We start from the raw sequence: 21449 nt of genomic DNA, 5'->3' as shown, positions 1-21449 counted from the left end.
TTTTGTGTTTTGGTCCCTCGTTCCCGCCATCATCCAGCGCAGCGCTGCTCCGTCGCGCGCTACGCTGTCAACAGCAATAATAAGACGGACGCCGCGTGCCGGCAACTGGGACATCAGGATTTCTTTGGGAATAATAAGGAAGTTATTCCTATTTAAAAGTAGGATAAAACGGACTTAACTCGCAAGTGAGTCATTTTTATTTATTTAGTAGCGGGAGCCTTATATTCCCCTTGATGACAGACAGTCGCTCGCAATTATTTCTGGCCTTGGTGTCATAACGTTAGCTTGCTAGCTAGTGTAAGCTAATGCCGACTAATTAGCTAGCTGGCTAGTTAGCTTGACTCGGAGCTAACACGCTGGGTGAAAGTGCGAGGAAGATGGTGATGACTAACGAGTTAAATCGCTGTGAAGTTAAGTGAATAATTTGACAGAAACCAGTTTTGTCCTCTGTGTCGCACATATTGCCGTGATTCCGAGAAAGTGACGAGAAACTCATTGCTAGCTAACATTTTCTAGCTAGCGTAACGTTAGCTTACTTGCTAACCGGTTCCCTCTGGAGTTGACGATACTCCGCCAGTCAGAGCTACGCTAACTGGCTAGTTCGCTAACTTCAGTGTGCTAATTATCTAGCTCAGCTCGCTAGTTAACGTTAGCAAGTCACCAAGTATTTTAAATGAATCGGATGTCCTCTAGTCGCGTCTGTTCCGTTAGCTGACTGTGTTTTTGCATTCCGTAACATTTAGCTTGAACTAGCTAGTCGTCAAGTATGGCCGGCTGCCGAGCAAGGTAGTTACCTTGCGCTAGCTGCCGTAAGACAGATCGCTTCTAGTTCATCAGCCGGTAGCCAGTTGCCTACGTTAACTAAGCTTCATTTATATATGTAGTTTTTTTTCGATTCCTGGTGAGATATTGTGAAACCTAGTTAACTTGGCTGAAGTCGCTGTCCGAGTTAGTGGAGTATCTTAAATTTCGTTACCAAGTTTAAAGTTTATGTGCGATGCTACCCAGCTAACGTTAGCTCATTATTTGTTGTTGTTTTGGGGGGGAGGGGGGGTTGCTTGTTCATTTGGTTTACTTGCAAACCAGCTCGCTAGCTGCCTGCAATTTGTCCCACAGTTACTGGTGCGGTGTTTATTAGCAAGCTATCAAAATAACTACTGCGCTATGCAAAATCAAGCTGATGGTGTGTCCAAGTGGTTTCTGTGTTGTGGTTTGGTTGATGGCGTTATTTTCTCAAATAACTCTCGTGGTTCGCTAATGATGGCTAATTCTGTACACGGACAATACGACCTATTGTTCAGTTCAGTATAAGCGCCTAAGCGTGTAGCTAGTTCGCAGAGTGGAGTTTTAGGGGTCGTTCCTGACTCAGTACGGACATATGCACTTCTAACCCACCCGGGAACAGTTGACTGTTTAGCTGGCAAGTTACCTAACCAGTTGACATGCAGTAATTAATACAGTAACTTTCTGCTTTTTAGACGGGCTGTTTCTGAAATACATTGGGCCCTGTCGTCCGATTTAAGAGGTGTGGGAGTTTTAAAACGGTCACGTGTTTTCATTAGAATAATAATAACAAGAGCAACAACGTGACTGTACTTCGTTGACGAGGATGTAATCTTAATTTTTCCCTCCTTGTTCTTGTGTGGTCAGGGTTTGTGTTCTGCACGCTGCAGTTTGTGGACTGAAACTGTCCTGTCAAGGAGAACGCTGTCAGTGCCCCCTTTCTGACGACCACTCATGTCCGCCTCGGTGCTGAAGCTCTCCACCAGCGGCGCCGTCCGCATTCGGATTTACAATTCCGAACTGGGGACGACCAGGTGGAAAGAAGGCGGCTTCGAGATCCAGGAGAAGGACAGCAAAGTAAACCTGTGTCTGAAGTTCAGCAGCGGCGGAGCTCCTAAAGTCTTTCAGGTGCCGTGAAATTATTTGCATAGGTTCTCGTTTGACGCCTCTGCGCCGCCCTTGAAGCGCACAGTTACTTTGCATCACCACGTAGACGGCAGCTTGGTCAACACGCTCTTTTTATGCTTGACGACTGTGCGCGCGTATGAAAATGCGTGAGTTTGGCATGTTCTGGGGGGGGGGGTGCATCTGTAGAATTTGTGCGGGGGAATTTGCCAACTTATTTGTTCCTCTTTGTCCCCCAGCTAAACCAAAATGTGAAGAACGTGGTACTCGGTCCCATGCAGAGTCCAGTGAGAATAGTGGTGTCGCTGAAGGACTCCAGCGTGGTGACCTTTGATCGTGTGCCAGTCCATCTGGCCCAAAAAATGAAGGAGTACCTGGATAAGCTGAAACAAGGCAAACCAACAGGTATGGGCCATGCTTTAAAATGTTAAAATCCCTGAAGTGTTTTTGGAAAAGTTATTTTCCACTGAGGTGGAAATTGAGCAGTTAGGCCTTTTGTGAGCTTTCTTGGCCTGGCGGTGTGGAGTGAAGTGAATACGAGACTGTGTTTTATTATTCTAGTCCTGAAGACGACGCAAGGCGGTGTGAGTCTGGGGGGCGTGCTTGGGACCCGGCCAATAAAGAATGACTCCAGCCAGCTCTTGCCCTCCGTGGAGAGACAGGTGAACTTCAGTTAATGCTTTTCTCAGGTTACTGCATTGAGGCTTTTTTCCCAAAGTGCATTGGTGCTTGCCCTGATGCAGCCAGTTAACCTGTTCTATGAGGTACATTAAAATATTAGTGATACTTAACTTGTTATTTTTTAATCTGGTTTTGATGAATTAAGTCATTAGGTGAAAGTTCATGAGGGTTTAAGAAGACAAAATGTCTGTTTCTCCTAGACGGTGTCGAGAAGAGCGAGTTTGGACAACCGAGAAGACTCCACCCCTCGCAAGCCCCTGGGTAGTCCCAGCAGAGTCGCCTCCACACCCCTCCGGAGCGGGCTGTCTGAGAACAGGTATGGGCATCGCCAACGCTCTGGGGTGTGTGTGTTCATACAGTCAGGTATGCCTGTGCCCAGCGCTGTGGGGTGTGTGTGTTCATACGGTCAGGTGTGCCTGTGCCCAGCGCTCTGGGGTGTGTGTTCATACAGTCAGGTATGCCTGCCCAGCGCTCTGGGGTGTGTGTGTTCATACGGTCAGGTATGCCTGCCCAGCGCTCTGGGGTGTGTGTGTTCATACGGTCAGGTATGCCTGTGTCCAACGCTCTGGGGTGTGTGTGTTCATACGGTCAGGTATGCCTGTGCCCAGCGCTCTGGGGTGTGTGTGTTCATACGGTCAGGTATGCCTGTCCAACGCTCTGGGGTGTGTGTGTTCATACGGTCAGGTATGCCTGTCCAACGCTCTGGGGTGTGTGTGTTCATACGGTCAGGTATGCCTGTCCAACGCTCTGGGGTGTGTGTGTTCATACGGTCAGGTATGCCTGTCCAACGCTCTGGGGTGTGTGTGTTCATACGGTCAGGTATGCCTGTCCAGCGCTCTGGGGTGTGTGTGTTCATACGGTCAGGTGTGCCTGTGCCCAGCGCTCTGGGGGGTGTGTGTTCATACGGTCAGGTATGCCTGTGTCCAGCGCTCTGGGGTGTGTGTGTTCATACGGTCAGGTATGCCTGTGTCCAGCGCTCTGGGGTGTGTGTGTTCATACGGTCAGGTATGCCTGCCCAGCGCTCTGGGGTGTGTGTGTTCATACGGTCAGGTATGCCTGTGCCCAGCGCTCTGGGGTGTGTGTGTTCATACGGTCAGGTATGCCTGTCCAGCGCTCTGGGGTGTGTGTGTTCATACGGTCAGGTATGCCTGCCCAACGCTCTGGGGTGTGTGTGTTCATACGGTCAGGTATGCCTGTGTCCAGCGCTCTGGGGTGTGTGTGTTCATACGGTCAGGTATGCCTGTGCCCAGCGCTCTGGGGTGTGTGTGTTCATACGGTCAGGTATGCCTGCCCAGCGCTCTGGGGTGTGTGTGTTCATACGGTCAGGTATGCCTGTCCAGCGCTCTGGGGTGTGTGTGTTCATACGGTCAGGTATGCCTGTGCCCAACGCTCTGGGGTGTGTGTGTTCATACGGTCAGGTATGCCTGTCCAGCGCTCTGGGGTGTGTGTGTTCATACGGTCAGGTATGCCTGCCCAGTGCTCTGGGGTGTGTGTTCATATTTGTGAATGGTAGTAAACTGTGAGCATGCTCGTGTGAGGGGGAAACAGACATATTTTTGTGAATGGTAGTAAACTGTGAGCGTGCTTGTGTGAGGGGGAAACAGACATATTTGTGAATGGTAGTAAACTGTGCGCACGCTTGTGGCTGATCCTCCTATGGCATGTCCCACAGGAGTGAGAAAAGGAAGAGACTGATCGCCTCAGAGACTGATCTGAGCGAGGATTACCCCAAGGAGAACGACTCCTCCAGGTAAACCCCCCCACCCCACCCTACCCATCACACCATCCTTCGGCTGGGTCTAAGACCTCGGAAAGAGAGCCCATTCCTCTGCTTTAGTTTGATTCCCTTTACACAATGCTGTAGTCTGTGCTTTTTAACAAAATGTCTTCTGAGATGCATGCCACTGTGACTAAGGTCATGCTAGTAATTTTAATCCGGGTGCCTTAAGTACTGGATTTTTAATTTGCACTTTCATTGAGTACTTAAAAATACTCTACTGTTTTGTGTGGCTATGTCTTCTTTTCCACTTTAGAACCCGTCTGCTTCACTTAGATCAGGTTCTTTTGTGCTTTTCTGTCGTCTTATTTTGGGGGAGTATTTATTGTGCAGATGATTGTGTAGATACGTGGCTCCAGTTGTCAGTTGGTTGTGTTTCGTGCCACAGAACATTTGTGAAGTGTTTGATTCCCGCTGCAGCAATAACAAGGCCACCTCCGACCCGTCCAGGAAGTTTCTGCTCAGCTTTAAGGAGAAGCTGAAGCAGTCTGAGGAGAACAGGAGCTCAGGTTCGTGCTGCAGATTTAGCCCTTTTAAAAAAATCCCCATGGCGTGTAACTCTTCCTCTATATGGCAACCGAACAATCCGCTGACCGTGGCACTGGTTGTGTGTAAACACACCGCGTGGTGTATAATATGGGGCTGTGTTCTGTCGTTAAGTGCCACTGATCATTGTGATGTGATGTTGGGATCAAGCAAGGCTTGATGTAATACTTTCTGTGATCTTTCTTCTCCTGTCAATCAGGCCCTGCGCCACTCCAGCCTTCCTCATTCTACAGCAGCAGATCAGGGACTAAAGACTACACACAGAGCCACTCCTTCCTGGACAGGTGGGTGCTGCACACTGAGCCACTCCTCCTACGCACTGACCCACTCCTACACACTGACCCACTCCTCCTACGCACTGAGCCACTCCTCCTACACACTGAGCCACTCCTACACACTGACCCACTCCTCCTACGCACTGACCCACTCCTCCTACGCACTGACCCACTCCTACACACTGACCCACTCCTCCTACGCACTGAGCCACTCCTCCTACACACTGAGCCACTCCTCCTACGCACTGAGCCACTCCTCCTACGGACTGAGCCACTCCTCATACACACTGAGCCTCTACTCCTACACACTGAGCCACTCCTCCTACACACAGAGCAGTTAAACAAATAACTGAAACACTATTTCTCATCTGAATATTTTCCAAACAATAGGCTCCATTTCCTTTTCAGTGAAGCATTAGCCTACCTTTAACCTAACTCTGAGATTTGTATCTAAGTTTCTATACAAATTCCTTGCTATTGCAGTATGAACATAAAACGTTGGTCACTTGATCTGTACTGGCACAAATTACTCAATTTATTTGATCTCCTTTTTTTGAATATTCAAGGCCAACCACTACAAGCCAGTCACCATCATCGAAAAGGAGCCTGCTGTTTCCGGGTCACTCTACGCCCTTTAAGAAAGTGCGGTCCAGTTCGGACTACAGCGGGTGGAACAAGCCCAGGCCATCCTCTCTGACCCCCACACAGCCTCCACTGCAGGGGTAAGAGGGAGAGAGCTCCGGGCTCTGCCTGTGGGACTTCATTTTATTAATGATGAGTGACTGTGTGGTTATCTAGGCTGTGAGGTGCTTGTGTTTTATTAATACGTGATTGTGTGGTTATCTTGGCTTTTGTGGTTATCTTGGCTGATGAGCACAGTGTTTCTGCTGCAGATTCTCCAACTTGGGAAACACGTGCTACATGAATGCCATCCTCCAATCCCTCTTCAGCCTGCAGTCCTTCTCCAACGACCTGCTCAAGCAGGGCATCCCCTGGAAGAAGGTTCCGGCAAACGCCCTGCTCAGGTACCACGGCCTCACCACTATTTCCTGATGAGTTTAGTACTTATTTCCTGTTCTTAGCACCTCCTTCCTCCCTGAACCTGGCTGAGGGATCGTCTGTGCACCTATGCGTCCTGTAGGCCGCTCCCCCAACCTTTCTGCACATGTGCAGCCTGTAAGCCCCACCCCCACCTTTCTGGGTATATGCGTCCTATAAGCCCCTCCCCCAACATTTCTGGACATGTGCGTCCTATAAGCCCCCCCCCCCCCCCAAACTTTCTGCACATGTGTGTCCTGTAAGCCCCACCCCCACCTTTCTGGGTATATGCGTCCTATAAGCCCCTCCCCCAACCTTTTTGGACATGTGCATCCTATAAGCCCCTCCCCCAAACTTTCTGCACATGTGCGTCCTGTAAGCCCCTCCCCCAACGTTTCTGCACATGTGCTTCCTGTAAGCCCCGCCCCCTCATCCCCCTCCTTGCTCTGTGTGCAGGCGATTTGCCCACCTGCTGGCCAAGAAGGACACGTGCAGCCCGGAGATGAAGAAGGACCTGCTGAGGAGGGTGAAGAGCGCCATCTCCTCCACGGCGGAGCGCTTCTCCGGGTACATGCAGAACGTACGTCCCGCCTTCCCGCTTCCTGCTTCCTGTCCCACGCGCACGCACTTCCGCAGTCTGCTCGTTGCTCCGCTCAGCCCTGAACTCGCAGATTCCTCTCTGTCAGCTGAACAGTGAGTGAATGGGCTCTCTAAGCAGGAGTTTTCAGGAACGTCTCTGCCTTTGGACAGTTTCGCGGGTGTGGCTGCCCGACCTTGTTCCTGGAGATATGCTGCCCTGTAGGTTTTCACTCCAGCCCTAACAAAGCGCACCTCATTCAGCAGTGAGAGTTGAGCTGCTAATTTCCAGAGTCATGTGTGTCGAATTAGGGTTAAAGTGAAAACCCACAGGATGGTAGGCCTCCAGGAGCAGGGTTGGGCAGCCCTGGTCTGAATGGCTGTTTTAGTTTGGGTACCTGCCGTAAAGATGGGTCGCGTTGCAGGACGCTGTGGTCTGATTGGCTGGTTTAGTTTGGGTACCTGCTGTAAAGATGGGTCGCGTTGCAGGATGCTGTGGTCTGATTGGCTGTTTTAGTTTGGGTACCTGCCGTAAAGATGGGTCGCGTTGCAGGACGCTGTGGTCTGATTGGCTGCTTTAGTTTGGGTACCTGCCGTAAAGATGGGTCGCGTTGCAGGATGCTGTGATCTGATTGGCTGTTTTAGTTTGGGTACCTGCTGTAAAGATGGGTCGCGTTGCAGGACGCCCACGAGTTCCTCAGCCAGTGCCTGGACCAGCTGAAGGAGGACGTGGAGAAGGTGAACAAGTGCTGGAAGAGCGAGTCGTGGGAGGAGCCCCAGGGCTCGCGGTCGGGGGAGGAGCCTGACCCCTCCCGAATTTACACCTGCCCCGTGGCGGCCAACATGGAGCTGGAGGTGCAGCACACCATCAGCTGCAAAGAGTGAGTTTCGGCCGGATGCCCCGCCCCTCCCCTCCCCGCCCTGCCCGACCTAACCCCTACGTCCACACCTCGCCCTGCCCCTCTGCCTACACCCCACCCCACCCACACGCTCTGCCTCGCCCCGTCCCTCTGCCCTCTCCCCACCCTGCCCCTCCACCCACCCTTTGCCCTGCCCCGCCCCTCCTCCTGCCCCTCCGCCCACTCCCTGCCCCAGCCCTCCGCCCACTCCCTGCCCCGCCCCTCCTCCTACCCCTCTGCCCACTCCCTGCCCCAGCCCTATGCCCACTCCCTGCCCCGCCCCTCCTCCTGCCCCTCTGCCCACTCCCTGCCCCAGCCCTCCGCCCACTCCCTGCCCCAGCCCTCCGCCCACTCCCTGCCCCGCCCCTCCTCCTGCCCCTCCGCCCACTCCCTGCCCCAGCCCTCCGCCCGCTCCCTGCCCCAGCCCTCCGCCCACTCCCTGCCCCAGCCCTCCGCCCACTCCCTGCCCCAGCCCTCCGCCCACTCCCTGCCCCAGCCCTCCGCCCGCTCCCTGCCTCGCCTCCTTCATCGCGGTCAATCGGTTTGATCGTCTCCCTCACAGTTGCGGAGAGGTGGTCACCAAGCGCGAGCAGTTCAACGACCTCTCCATCGACCTGCCCCGGAGGAAGAAGACCCGCCCCCTGCGCTCCATACAGGACTCCCTGGATCTCTTCTTCAGGGTAGGACTGGGGGCCCGTGGGTAATGTAGTAAACGCGCAGAATGCGACGCGCTTGAGGCTGCGCCGCGTCTAGACTGCATGGCGGTGACGAAGCCCTGTGGATTTTACAGATGGAGGAGATCGAGTATTCCTGCGAGAAATGCAACGGGAAGTCGGCGACTGTGACGCATAAGTTCAGTAAACTCCCCAGGTGAATATGATTTGTTTTATATTGTTATGTGCTTTGCTTGGGCAGACGTAGCCTACTTGCTGTGTCGCAGTTGCGTTTAAATTCATTTCAGAGTATGCTAAACTAGCACACCCATGTTTGCTTGCGTATGGCAGCTGGTTTGATTGCATTGCGAGAAATGGTCTGGAGGACTCGATGGACTGACTGAGCTCCTGGGCGTGTCTCTCTCTTCCCTCCCGCTGCAGAGTGCTGATCCTCCATTTGAAGCGGTACAGTTACAACGCCCAGCTGTCCCTCAACAGTAAGCTGGGACAGCAGGTGCTCATACCCAAATACCTGACCCTGCTGTTCCACTGCACCGACTCCACGCGGCCCCCGCTCGGCCTGGGCTGGAGCCCGCACGCCGCCACGTAGGTACCCCCGGAGCGGAGCCACCCCCCCCCCCCCCCGCCCCACGCGCCGCTAAACCCGCCGCCCTGTCTCCCTCTCTCCTCCCAGGCCCCGCACGCTCAAGACCTCGCAGTCTCTCAACTCCTCGGCGCCGCCCTCACGGTTAGTGCCGCCGAACCCCCCGAAGCCGCTTCGGCCCCGCCGTCCGCCGCGTAGCCCCACGGTCCGCCCGCTGACGCTCTGCCTGTGTGTGTGTGTCTGTCTGTGTCTGTGTGTCTGTGTGTGTGTGTCTGTGTGTGTCTGTGTGTGTCTGTGTGTGTGTGTGTCTGTGTGTGTCTGTGTGTGTCTGTGTGTGTGTGTCTGTGTATCTGTGTCTGTGTGTGTGTGTGTGTGTGTGTGTGTGTGTGTGTGTGTCTGTCTGTCTGTGTGTGTGTGTGTGTGTGTGTCTGTGTCTGTGTGTGTGTGTCTGTGTGTGTGTGTCTGTGTCTGTGTGTGTCTGTGTCTGTGTGTGTGTGTGTCTGTGTGTGTGTGTGTGTCTGTGTGTGTGTGTGTGTGTGTGTCTGTGTCTGTGTGTGTGTCTGTGTGTGTGTGTGTGTGTGTGTCTGTGTGTGTGTGTGTGTGTGTGTGTGTCTGTGTGTCTGTGTGTGTGTGTGTGTGTGTGTGTGTGTGTGTGTGTGTGTGTGTCTGTGTCTGTCTGTGTGTGTGTGTGTGTGTGTGTGTGTGTGTGTGTGTGTGTGTGTGTGTGTGTGTGTGTGTGACTGTGTGTGTGTGTGTGTGTGTCTGTGTGTGTGTGTGTGTGTGTCTGTGTGTGTGTGTGTGTGTGACTACGCAGGAAAGGGCCCCTGAAAGCAGGGAGCCCCGGCGCTGTTCTGCCGGACTCGGACAGCGAGGAGGAGCCCAGCAGGACCCGCAAGCGCCGGCTCAGCGACTGCCTGACGGAGGACGAGAGGGGGGAGAAGGTGCGCAGAGAGAGAGAGAGAGAGAGAGACGTCTTACTGATACAGAGCTTCAGCAGCCACTCAGGGAGGGAGGGAGGGAGAGGGAGCGCCGTCTTACTGATACAGAGCTTCACGTTTCACTTTTGGAATTTTTCTGTTTTTAAACGCACTGAAACAACTGGTGCGGTTTGAGTTTGTAAAGGGTATAATCCAGTGGAAATGACAGTTTTCCCCACTTGCATAAGTTTATCTTGGTAAGAACCCCTGGGCAGGAGCGTGGGCAGCCCCTCATTGGAGTTGGCGTACGTGCAGGCTGACCCCTGACCCCCCCCCCCCAGGTGCAGCGGAGCCTGCCGGCCGAGCAGCCCGAGGACAACGTCATCAACGACGACGAGATGCTGGCGGCCGTCCTGGAGATGAGCCAGCAGGAGGCGGCGCTGTCAGGGGTCCCGGACGACGAGCCCACCAGCAGCCCCGACACGGGGTTCGGGGACGCCGACACGCAGGACCTCAGCCACCACACGGACCTGCTGGAGACGGACAAGCCCCCCGCGGGTACCCACTACCCCCCCAAACGCACGTTACACACACCAGGGCCCTGTTTCACAAAGCAGGATTACTGAGTTAGCGGGATAACTGCGCTGAGTAAAACCCGGAACCCTTCCAAATCTGGAACATGGACTGAAGCTGTTCCAGGTTTTACTCAGAACAGTTATCCCGCTAACTCAGTAAACCTGTTCTGTGAGACACCCCCCCCCCCCCCGGGTCTCTGCGGTGCTAACGCCCAGTGGCTCTGTGTGTGCAGAGGCGCTGGACTCTCTGGACCTGACCAAGGACCTGGATGAGAACAAGGAGAACCAGACGCCCGAGGGGGTGCAGGGGGAGCTGGACTGGATGCAGCAGTACAGCCTGGACCAGGAGCGGGAGGAGCAGGAGCTGCAGCAGGCCCTGGCCCAGAGCCTGCAGGAGCAGGTAGAGAGCCCCGCCCACCGCCGAAACTCCGCCCACCGCTGGTCGCTGCTTACACACCTCCGCACAGCCAGGCTGGGGTTCTGTGTATGTGCGTGCGTGTGTGTGTGTGTGTGTGGTGTGGTGTGGTGTGTGCGTGTGGTATGTGTGTGTGTGTTCTGACGCTCTGTGTGTGTGTGTGTGTGTGTGTTCTGCAGGAAGCCAGGGAAATGAAAGAGGATGACGACCTCAAAAGGGCTACAGAGCTCAGCCTGCAAGGTACTGTACAGACTCGGGCAGCGAGTCCTTTTACTTCGCTCCCCTCAGTTCTCTTTTGAGATACAGGGGATACAAACCATAGGCTGGAATGAAACAGTGAAACAATCGCGTGTGTGCGTGTGTGTGTGGGTGTGTGTGTGCGCTTGTGCTTGACCTCTTCAGAGTTCACAAACTCCTTGCCGGAGCTGCCGTGCTCAGACGAGGACTCTGGGAACGAGGACGTGCTGGACATGGACTACAGCGAGTCTGAGGCCGAGGACCTGAGGAGAAACGCAGAGGTCAGCTCTTCCCTCGCGCCTCGAACCTGCGCTCTCACACTCTTCACTAGCCTGACTCCTGCAGGTTCTCACACGCTTCACTAGCCTGATTCCTGCAGGCTCTCACACTCTTCACTAGCCTGACTCCTGCAGGCTCTCACACGCTTCACTAGCCTGACTCCTGCAGGCTCTCACACTCTTCACTAGCCTGATTCCTGCAGGTTCTCACACGCTTCACTAGCCTGATTCCTGCAGGCTCTCACACTCTTCACTAGCCTGACTCCTGCAGGCTCTCACACGCTTCACTAGCCTGACTCCTGCAGGCTCTCACACTCTTCACTAGCCTGACTCCTGCAGGTTCTCACACGCTTCACTAGCCTGACTCCTGCAGGCTCTCACACTCTTCACTAGCCTGATTCCTGCAGGCTCTCACACGCTTCACTAGCCTGATTCACTAGCCTGATTCCTGCAGGGTTTTCCTGGCTCAGACAGGGGCTCAGGTATGAAATATGAAATGAAATGTTTCAGCGGGAGCGCCGACCGTGAACCGAGTGTGACCGCGTTCCCTCCGTGTTTCTCCTCAGAGCGGCGAGCTCGCCAACTCCTTCCGCCTCATCAGCGTGGTCAGCCACATCGGCAGCAGCTCGTCATCCGGTAAGACCCGCCTTTTCCCTCACCGGCTGCGCTCGCTGGAACGTACCGGCTGTAGTGACTGTCAAAGTGTCACTCCTCCAGTGGCTGTAAAAGTGTCACTCCTCCAGTGACTGTAAAAGTGTCACTCCTCCAGTGACTGTAAAAGTGTCACTCCTCCAGTGGCTGTAAAAGTGTCACTCCTCCAGTGACTGTAAAAGTGTCACTCCTCCAGTGACTGTGAAAGTGTCACTCCTCCAGTGGCTGTAAAAGTGTCACTCCTCCAGTGGCTGTAAAAGTGTCACTCCTCCAGTGACTGTGAAAGTGTCACTCCTCCAGTGGCTGTAAAAGTGTCACTCCTCCAGTGGCTGTAAAAGTGTCACTCCTCCAGTGGCTGTAAAAGTGTCACTCCTCCAGTGACTGTAAAAGTGTCACTCCTCCAGTGGCTGTAAAAGTGTCACTCCTCCAGTGGCTGTAAAAGTGTCACTCCTCCAGTGACTGTAAAAGTGTCACAACTCCAGTGGCTGTAAAAGTGTCACTCCTCCAGTGGCTGTAAAAGTGTCACTCCTCCAGTGACTGTAAAAGTGTCACAACTCCAGTGGCTGTAAAAGTGTCACTCCTCCAGTGGCTGTAAAAATGTCACTCCTCCAGTGACTGTAAAAGTGTCACAACTCCAGTGGCTGTAAAAGTGTCACTCCTCCAGTGACTGTAAAAGTGTCACTCCTCCAGTGACTGTAAAAGTGTCACTCCTCCAGTGACTGTAAAAGTGTCACTCCTCCAGTGGCTGTAAAAGTGTCACTCCTCCAGTGGCTGTAAAAGTGTCACTCCTCCAGTGACTGTAAAAGTGTCACTCCTCCAGTGGCTGTAAAAGTGTCACTCCTCCAGTGGCTGTAAAAGTGTCACTCCTCCAGTGGCTGTAAACATGTACCTTGCAGTTGAACGTTCATGGTTAATTAGCTGGGCTTGGCTCGTAACCCAAAGGGGTGCAGGCTCTGTTCCCACACACGGTACCATTGAGCGAGGTGCGCAGTAGCTTCAGTACACGTTCAGCTGTTCACAGAGGGTATATATACACTGTGACCTGTGCAGGGAACCCTGCGTAAGGGCTGTACCCAGGAAGTGAACGCAGGACAGAGGGTATATATACACTGTAACCTGTGCAGGGAACCCTGCGTAAGGGCTGTACCCAGGAAGTGAACGCAGGACAGAGGGTATATATACACTGTAACCTGTGCAGGGAACCCTGCGTAAGGGCTGTACCCAGGAAGTGAACGCAGGACAGAGGGTATATATACACTGTAACCTGTGCAGGGAACCCTGCGTAAGGGTTGTACCCAGGAAGTGAACGCAGGAGTGACTGTCTTCCACAGGTCATTATATCAGTGATGTCTATGACATGAAGAAGCAGTCCTGGCTGACCTACAACGACCTTGACGTGTCGCGCACTCAAGAATGCACCGTTCAGAGGGAGAGGGACCGGAGCGGATACATATTCTTCTACATGCACAAGTGAGCCTGTCTCCCAGGGCTGTTTCTCTCTTCAGATAGCCCTGCTCTGCGTGTGTGTGTGTGTGTGTGTGTGGATGACAGGTTTCTGGTGTGTGTGTGTGTGTGTGTGTGTGTGTGTGAGAATGACAGGTTTCTGGTGTGTGTGTGTGTGTGTGTGTGTGAATGACAGGTTTCTGGTGTGTGTGTATGTGTGTGAATGACAGGTTTCTGGTGTGTGTGTGTGTAAATGACAGGTTTCTGGTGTGTGTGTGTGGATGACTGGTTTCTGCGTTTGTGGTCTGCAGGGACGTGTTTGAGGAGCTGTCGGAACTGGAGAGGACGGGCGGGTCTGGGGAGGCAGGTCGGACCGTGCTGCAGCCTCTCTGAGATCCCCCCCCCGCGCGCCCTACAAACCGTTTCACGCCAAAAGCCATGGGGAGAGTTCCAGGGTTAAAAGTGAAATCTGTCTCATTTTCCAGTACTACTGATCACCGTCCACCATCCCCCCTCCACCCCCTTCACTTCAAGCACTTTGTCCTAACACATGAGCTACTACCCCTGCCGGCAGTCCTGCGGCAGGCCGACTTTCGACCCCGCTCACCCCCCTGTCCCAGAAACCCTATGTGAAATGAAATACGCGAGCGGAACTGAAAGCTTTTAACAGTTCGCGCCGTGTATTGTTTTAAGCTGGTGTGTTACATTCAACTGGAATTAAATTAGCCATGAACTTTTCAATCGTACATTTTTTCCCCTTCTGTTTGTTAAATAAAACTTTGATACGATGTTTCTCCGCATTGCAATGGAATTAAGAGATCGAGACCGCAGCGTCTCGACGTGAGAAATACTCTCGGTTCTCATGAGCTCGTTTCTTTACACTTTTTAATCGGTCATATCCTATTTGACGAAATGCGTATTCTTGTACCTTGGACGAGCGTACGTAACGGTTGGGAGTAAGGTGACATTCGGGTTCTCGCTCTTCGATATGCAGCCTCATGAAAGTGGTGCAATATTTTTGTTTTGTGGTGGTTACATGCCCGTGGGCTTTTACCTGTTTTAAGTTTGTCCAGTAGAGCTTGGTATGAATGGTTTGCGTTTTCATTTTGGAGTTGTTATAGGACTGAAGTTTGAATGTTTTGATGTTTTTTTCCCCCCTTCCTCATTTAAATGTTTTATTCACGTTGCATACGCCACCTCTAACGAACCGGCTGTTGGTGAGGGCATTTCGTAACTCCCTGCGTTTGATTTTCACTGGAAGTGCCTCGTGCCTCTCAGTCTGAACCGCGTACACTACTAGCGATTTCCTTTTTCCTTTTTTCTACTGAGCTTTACTTTTGTGAGTGACACAACCAAATTTCGGTTTGAATGTATTCTTAAAAACTCAGAATATAACTTAGAAACCTCTTACGAAAACATTAAGCTGTCCTGAATTGGGCTTTGCTGAAAAGGCCTATAAGATTTAACTATTTATTTTTAAAAAATGATTTCCGTGTTTACAATGCAATCTGTCAGATTATTCTTTCCACACAACATGGCCAGTATTCATATCTTGGGAAGTTTTATTAGCTGTTCTTACATTCTAAAACGCTGTCCTTGGACTGTTCAGATCCCCCTGCTTGCATTGAGCTGAGAGATGGAAACGCTACTGGTGAAGTATGTGTTTGATATGTAAAGTTTTCGGTGGTGTTGAAAGCTAAGCTTACATTACCTTCTAGGCACCCAGTATTTTACTCCTAAAGCGCATTTTAAAATAAAAAATAACCTGGGAAAAATTGTCTGTCTTTCCTTTCAGTTTCACGTAAAACAATCGCATAAATGTTTGACATTTCTGTTTTGTCGTCGTAACAGTGCAAATTGAATATGATGGCATGTTTCGTAGCGGTCATGTAAGACTGGCATTTTTCATGTGACCCTTTGAAATGTGTATGCATAGCTCACAGTTTTAGCTGGAATTGAGTCAACTGTTTCAGCAGTTCTCAACCTCCGTCGTGGGGACCACCACAGAATTTTAACAAGCTGTTAAATTTTCATGTTTCGAGGGATTATTTACCGTCTTCAGCCACATGAAGAATGAAAGTCCCATGTACATATTGTGCTATATTGCAAACAATTACACAAAGAGGTAACAAAATTTAATTGATCAGATTAAAGACTGGGATGAGATAATAGGCTCCAAATTAGGCTACTGAACACGTGTTTAAGTTCTTCATTTTTTCTTTAAATTTAACACGATGCAGGCTCGCCACGCTCGTCATTTGCTTTGTTCGAGTTTTTAGTTCAGTGGTTAGTTTTAGTGACGTTGACGTGATGTCACGCTTTCACCAAATGGGAGCCTGAAGATTCTTTGATCGATCAGTTGAATTATTTTCTTCTCTTTATGAAATCGTTTGTGATATAGCATAATGTGATTACGGGACTTGTATTATTCATGACACACATGGCTATTTCTGACATAAGGTGTCTTAAAAGGGTAAATAATTCATATAACCGTGAAAAGCGTAATTAAGGGAAATTAACGACTTGTTAAAATTCTGGGATTGCACCAGAACCAGCGTACACAGCAATACCCCAGGACCGAGTTTGAGAACTGCTACATCACTTGCATCGCGATCCACTTGTGGATGTTGAGGATTTTTTGTGGGTCGCCAAGTAATTTAGTTGTATTAGAACACATTGAATGCTGTAAAATATCAATCGTACTGGTGATGTATGCTGCATCGTTAAGTTCTGTTCGTGAGAAGGGGCGACCTGGGGTGTGATTTAGAGTGGATGTGGTCTCTAATACCAACAAGAAAGGTAAAGGTGTTACTTTGGGTTTCTATCTACAGTTTGTACATAGAAAAGTGCTGCAGATCAGTTCATTTTCGATGAAGCCTGTTATTTTAAAGTAAAGCAGGCAAATAAATGACTTCCCTGGGAATGAATTACATGTACTGACTAAACTGGGGATATGCAATTTAAATTCAGTTTTAAATACAATAAATCCTTTTAAATATTAGGAATTAAAATGATTGCAAATGCAAGTTATGCAATTCAGATTAAATTTCTGCTGGCACTAATTTATCCCCATGTTATGGGGAGGATTATTTAAATATTGAAATCAGTGGTTTAAAATGCAATCTAAACTGCAAGCAGTCATTTTCCCTGTAGATGGCAGTGTCTGCAAAGTAGCTCTTACGCGCAGCTTTATTTGATGGTGTCGGAATTCAACGTGACCCCGTGACGTTTAACGTGAAGTAGCCAATCCCCATAAACGTTTTCTGTATCTTGTGAAAGCTACAGTCATAGAGGAGCATATACTGGCTACAGTGAACACGCAACTGCATGTCCAGAATGTCATTGCATTTCAGTCAAAGGTAGGTCTTGATAAATTCGGAGGCGTACAACATTACTTTATCAACAGTCAGGTGTTAGATTACTGAAACGCCAGGGAGCTAACGTTGGCTTTCTTGCAGCGTGACTGAAAAAAAGTTAAAAGCAGACTGACATTATTCGCGATCAACTTGGTTTTCTAGTATATAAAGTAATACAGACTTGCAGTTGCCTGTGCGACCACGGACCCATGTCTGTAGTTCACAATTACATAAGCCTTCCATAACCATGTCGTAAAAGCCGACTGTTCGTGAAAGCATACGACCTTGGTTACCACCAGACCTGACCTGCAAAACATTTCATCCAATTTTACTATTAATGCATTTACCACATTTATTGGCGATTCTGAGTACGAGTGTGCCAGCATCACAAATTAATTGGTAAGCTAGCGATGTGCTTACTTAGGAGGAAGCTGGGTTCGTGTCAGACTTACCTCATACATATACAACTATGTACAGTGTGGGTAAACCTGTTTGGCATGCTCGGACGGGGCAGGACATATTATTTTACGTGGAACAGACACGTGGGCTTTAGTCCTCTTTCGATCAAAGTACTTAAAATATTGGTTGACGAAAGCGAAAATACATCCTTGAACGTCCAACAATGGTTTTATTGAAACTACTGTAGTTGTGGAACAACCATGAATTAAATTTGAAGTTAGATTTCAAGGTAGCACAGAGTTTAGTATTGTATATAGCAGCAACTCCACTGCCATGACCTGTCAGATGAGGAATGTGAGTATCATTTTATTTGTTCTACTTTGGATACCTCATAAAGTCTCACACTTGGACCTCTGTGTTGGCTCAGTCTTAATTTGAGGTAGGATTAGTTCAACTTCCGAATGACAGAATTACTGCAGGAAGATGATTTTGCTGCCTTGTGTTATCATTCAGTGGGTTTACATGATGTTTGAAAAAGTCGATTTATTGTATTAGTCCGGCTAAAACTGGGTAAACACTGGGTGAGGTTTCATATTCTGGTCTGAGAAACAGTGATGCTGACAGTGATACTGCTGTTTGTCTGAGCTGCAGGTGTGGGTGTGCTATGCGTACAGCCTGTAGCACGGGTGTCCTGGCAGGCCGTGGTTGGCTGGCTTTTGGGGTGTTCTTGGCACAAGTGTTTCATTTACGTCACTGGCTGAGTAATCCACACACCTTGTTGTCAAATCCTTATTTGGTAGCTGATTGAGACGGAAATGCGAAAACCCTGCAGACACTGTGGCCCCCTCAGGATTCAGTTTGACACCCCTGGCCTATGGCCTGAGTGTCCCTCAGTGAGCCTGTCCTGAGTTCACTGGACAGCCCCAACTTTATGAGCGTTTCACTGCTGCCTGGGCGGTCGAAAAGCTGGCCTGCTCCGCAGCCTGGAGCTACGGAAAGCAGTGAGGTCCAATCAGCACGAATTGACTTGCCTGTCATTGCTCCAAGTGTAATATTTCACGGCAGTATCAACAATCAAATATTTTCTCTCTAACCCGCACTGATTAAATGTATGTGACCTGTGTACAGTTCTCTGTTTTTGTATGACATTTTTATGACCTTTGTGACTATTCTGTCAAAAAGACTTTAGGCAACAACCTGTGATGATAAATTCAAATCATTGTGCATGCAGATCACATTAGGAAAAGATTAGGCCTATTTCCTATATGTCAAAAGGATATTCTCTCTCCTTCAGGCTGAAGTCAGTCTGCAGATTGCGAATAATTCAGCAGCATATGGTAAGACTGTATCTCTTACATATCTGATAGAATCAGTTTTACTGCAGGGATATTGCCTTAGGAAGGTGCAGTTTGGGAATAACTAAGGCTCATTGATTTCTGTTTTTACCAATAAATTCCCTGATTTTTTTTTTTTTTTTTGAAAAAAAAAACAAAAACATTGAGCTGATCGGGAGGAAAATTGGGGATCTTGTATTAGCTGTCAGTCAACCCTGAAATAAGCAACAATCAAACATAGTGAGGCGGTTATTATTTAAGACACCATCCCGATTGCAGGCTGCCTGTAAAGTGGTGGCTGGCTTGAGATACCAGATTGCTGTGTTGTGGAATGAACGTTCTTACTTATAAAGTGTCTAGCATTGTATAGATTGTATAGCTTTATGTTTCTGTGTAAAGTGTCTAAAATTGTTCCGCTTTATTGTGAATAATAGACAGTTTAGTACTGTCTCTCTTGCTTAGATATACCAGTGCAGTATATTGGTCACTTAGCAGTTATTTGTAGGCTCTGTACAAGCGGAAAGCTTATCATAGAATTATGTGATGCAGTGGCAGTTGAGATGATTCAGCAGAATGTTCTACAAAGGAGTCAAAATAATGTTATAATGTGTGTGTGTGCGTGTGTGTATGTATGTGTGTGTGTGCGCGCGTGCGGTAGATGTCCTCTCATGCGGGGTCGGACGTGCTGCTGGAGCGCGTGGGGAACGCGGGCGTGATCACGCTGAACCGGCCCAAGGCCCTGAACGCCCTCAACCTGTCCATGATCAGACACATATACCCGCAGCTCAGAGTGAGTCTGACCGCCCCCTGCAGAAGACGCCTCGCACTGCGCCCTGTGTCCGCCCGGCCGCGCGAGCAGCGCAGCGCGCGCCCTCCTCTCACTCTCCGTTTCCCCGCTCTCCCTCCACAGAATTGGGAGAAGGATCCGGAACCCCACCTGGTGATTATAAAAGGAGCCGGAGCGAAAGCGTTTTGCGCTGGGGGAGACATCAGAGGTCATTCCCCCACAACCCCCCCCCCCACCCTGCCGCACCACCACCCCCGCCGAGTCGCTGTGCCGCAAGTTGCCGCTCAAGTGCCCTATGCTTGGAGACTATCTAACTGTAGCTTTTATGTTTCTGATTTCGTTTTAAAGTGATTTCATGTCATATCACCTCCAATGGTCATATTCATTTAATGCAAGCCATTATTCTTAAAATTAACTTACATCATTCTGTGTCTAGCTCTTATGTTGAATTGAGTGGCTGCTTTTCTCCGTGGTGTGTGCCTTCTCTGTTCTGGAGTTGATGGTGTAAATCGTGTCTTCTGCTCTTGTTCTCGCAGCTGTAACAGAGGCAGGTAAATTGGGCGAGTCCCTGGCACAGGACTTCTTCCGTGAGGAGTATATATTAAACAATGCTATTGGTAAGTACCTTCCCCTTATGTGGATTTCAGTTCAGCAACATTGAGATTATATTATATTTCGCATAAAATGAAAGCACTAAACTGTTTTAACGCTGTATCCTTATTTGTGCTTCATGCTCAAAACAATGGTTGTTCGGTAACATTTTACAATGCGATCACTTGATTGCCATTAACTAATGTAGCTGTTAACTACTAACTACTGAAAAGTTAATCTGTACAGTTTTGTTAATGTATTTGTACATCATTAATTCATGTAAACAACTACATTAGTTAGTGGCAATTCATGTGACCTTATTGTAAAGAATTACCAGTTATTCTCCCATTTTCCCAATTTTCCTACCTGTATGCCCCTTTATATGATTCCACACGGTGGAGATTCCAAAGTCTGCTTCTGTGATTGGCTGGCGTGATCGCAGTTTAGATCGTGGTGGCCAATGCAAAATCAGTCCATTTAAGTACATCCTGTCATTGACTATCTGCCTGTTCCTAGTAACATCAATGTCAGTGAATCGTGAATGGACTCATGAAGTTAGTACACCCTGCATCTGAGACTGTCATTTGTTAGATGTCCAATTGTATTTATAGATTTTTATATGACAACGGACTCAAACATTATTCCCACAGGCAATGTAATGGCTGCATTACTATGAACTATAACACAGGTGTATCTTATGCACAGTATTTTTATTGATCTGTCAAAGTGTGTATGTTTCAGATAGATGGCTTGAGTGAAAGGTCTATATTAATTAGTCCTTCTATCTCCAGGTAAATTCAGTAAATGTATGCCATCTTTTGTGAATTTTTCAGTCAGTATTGCCATGAGAATCTGAAAAAAGCCTTTCAGTGAAGCAAAATGTTAAGAAACTCATTTTATGGTCAAATATCCTTCTGTGGACTGTTTGTGTGAAAATTGTTTTTCCGTTTTTAAGGGACATATCAGAAACCGTACGTGGCGCTGATTGATGGGATTACAATGGGAGGCGTGAGTATCAGTTTTTCCCCTCGTTGCTTTAAGCCCAGCTGTGAATGCCGAATGAATTCCAGTTTAGTTCATGAACCCCCTGTGTGGATAACAGAAGCAGATGGTTGTGCAGTGTAGTTCAGCGTCATCTCCACCAGGTGTCACTGTGTGGAAATGATTAGCATGGACAAAGGTGAACCGAAGAATCTGAAGAAGGTGAAATTCAGTTGAAGAAGGTGGTTGTGTTTTTCACCATCGTTTCTGTTTGAAAGAAGAAGAAAGACGTCATGAGAATTTTTTCCCCTGTGGTCCCAAACATGAAACCAGCTTGCTACACATTTGCACATTTGAATTACAATAATTTTTCTAACTTCCCTCTGTATGTATATTTAACTCTGAAGGTCAAATCAGCTGTGAATGTTTGAAGGATGAATGAAATACAAACCTCTAAAATGGTGAATATGATTTATCCATCCAAGTGGAATACAGCACCTTTTCTCGTGCGCAGTAAATCTAGATATA

The 21449-nt window shown here is 49.3% G+C and overlaps 2 protein-coding genes across 4 annotated transcripts in view; both read left to right on the top strand.

Annotated features, from left to right (window-relative positions):
• Window positions 1–20: 20 nt before the first annotated feature.
• LOC118214219 (ubiquitin carboxyl-terminal hydrolase 37-like) lies at window positions 21–15248 on the top strand. Its single transcript, XM_035393949.1, has 24 exons — window positions 21–185; window positions 1651–1911; window positions 2148–2313; window positions 2470–2570; window positions 2790–2905; window positions 4262–4339; window positions 4787–4875; window positions 5112–5196; window positions 5754–5909; window positions 6081–6212; window positions 6682–6805; window positions 7483–7682; window positions 8263–8380; window positions 8491–8570; window positions 8795–8959; window positions 9048–9101; window positions 9772–9898; window positions 10216–10432; window positions 10683–10849; window positions 11044–11104; window positions 11267–11382; window positions 11946–12015; window positions 13362–13500; window positions 13785–15248. The coding sequence occupies exons 2-24, from the start codon at window positions 1738–1740 to the stop codon at window positions 13864–13866; spliced, it is 2817 nt and encodes a 938-aa protein (XP_035249840.1). The 5' UTR covers window positions 21–185; window positions 1651–1737; the 3' UTR covers window positions 13867–15248.
• A 536-nt stretch (window positions 15249–15784) lies between these two features.
• hibch (3-hydroxyisobutyryl-CoA hydrolase) overlaps window positions 15785–21449 on the top strand; it is a 30237-nt gene continuing 24572 nt past the window's right edge. The window contains exons 1-6 of one of the 3 annotated variants that reach the window (XM_035394468.1): window positions 15785–15946; window positions 18523–18565; window positions 19221–19352; window positions 19473–19557; window positions 19886–19966; window positions 20896–20948. In XM_035394468.1, the coding sequence (XP_035250359.1) occupies window positions 18563–18565; window positions 19221–19352; window positions 19473–19557; window positions 19886–19966; window positions 20896–20948 (354 nt within the window). In that variant the 5' untranslated portion in view covers window positions 15785–15946; window positions 18523–18562. Of the gene's footprint in view, window positions 15947–15983; window positions 16273–16682; window positions 16833–18522; window positions 18566–19220; window positions 19353–19472; window positions 19558–19885; window positions 19967–20895; window positions 20949–21449 lie in introns of those variants that run through there. The other 2 variants (XM_035394467.1, XM_035394466.1) reach the window with 2 other exon arrangements.

The sequence above is a fragment of the Anguilla anguilla genome, chromosome 15, assembly GCF_013347855.1.
Source record: "Anguilla anguilla isolate fAngAng1 chromosome 15, fAngAng1.pri, whole genome shotgun sequence".
In the NCBI taxonomy this organism is placed as follows: domain Eukaryota; kingdom Metazoa; phylum Chordata; class Actinopteri; order Anguilliformes; family Anguillidae; genus Anguilla; species Anguilla anguilla.
This window is presented reverse-complemented; position numbering and strand designations above follow the sequence as displayed.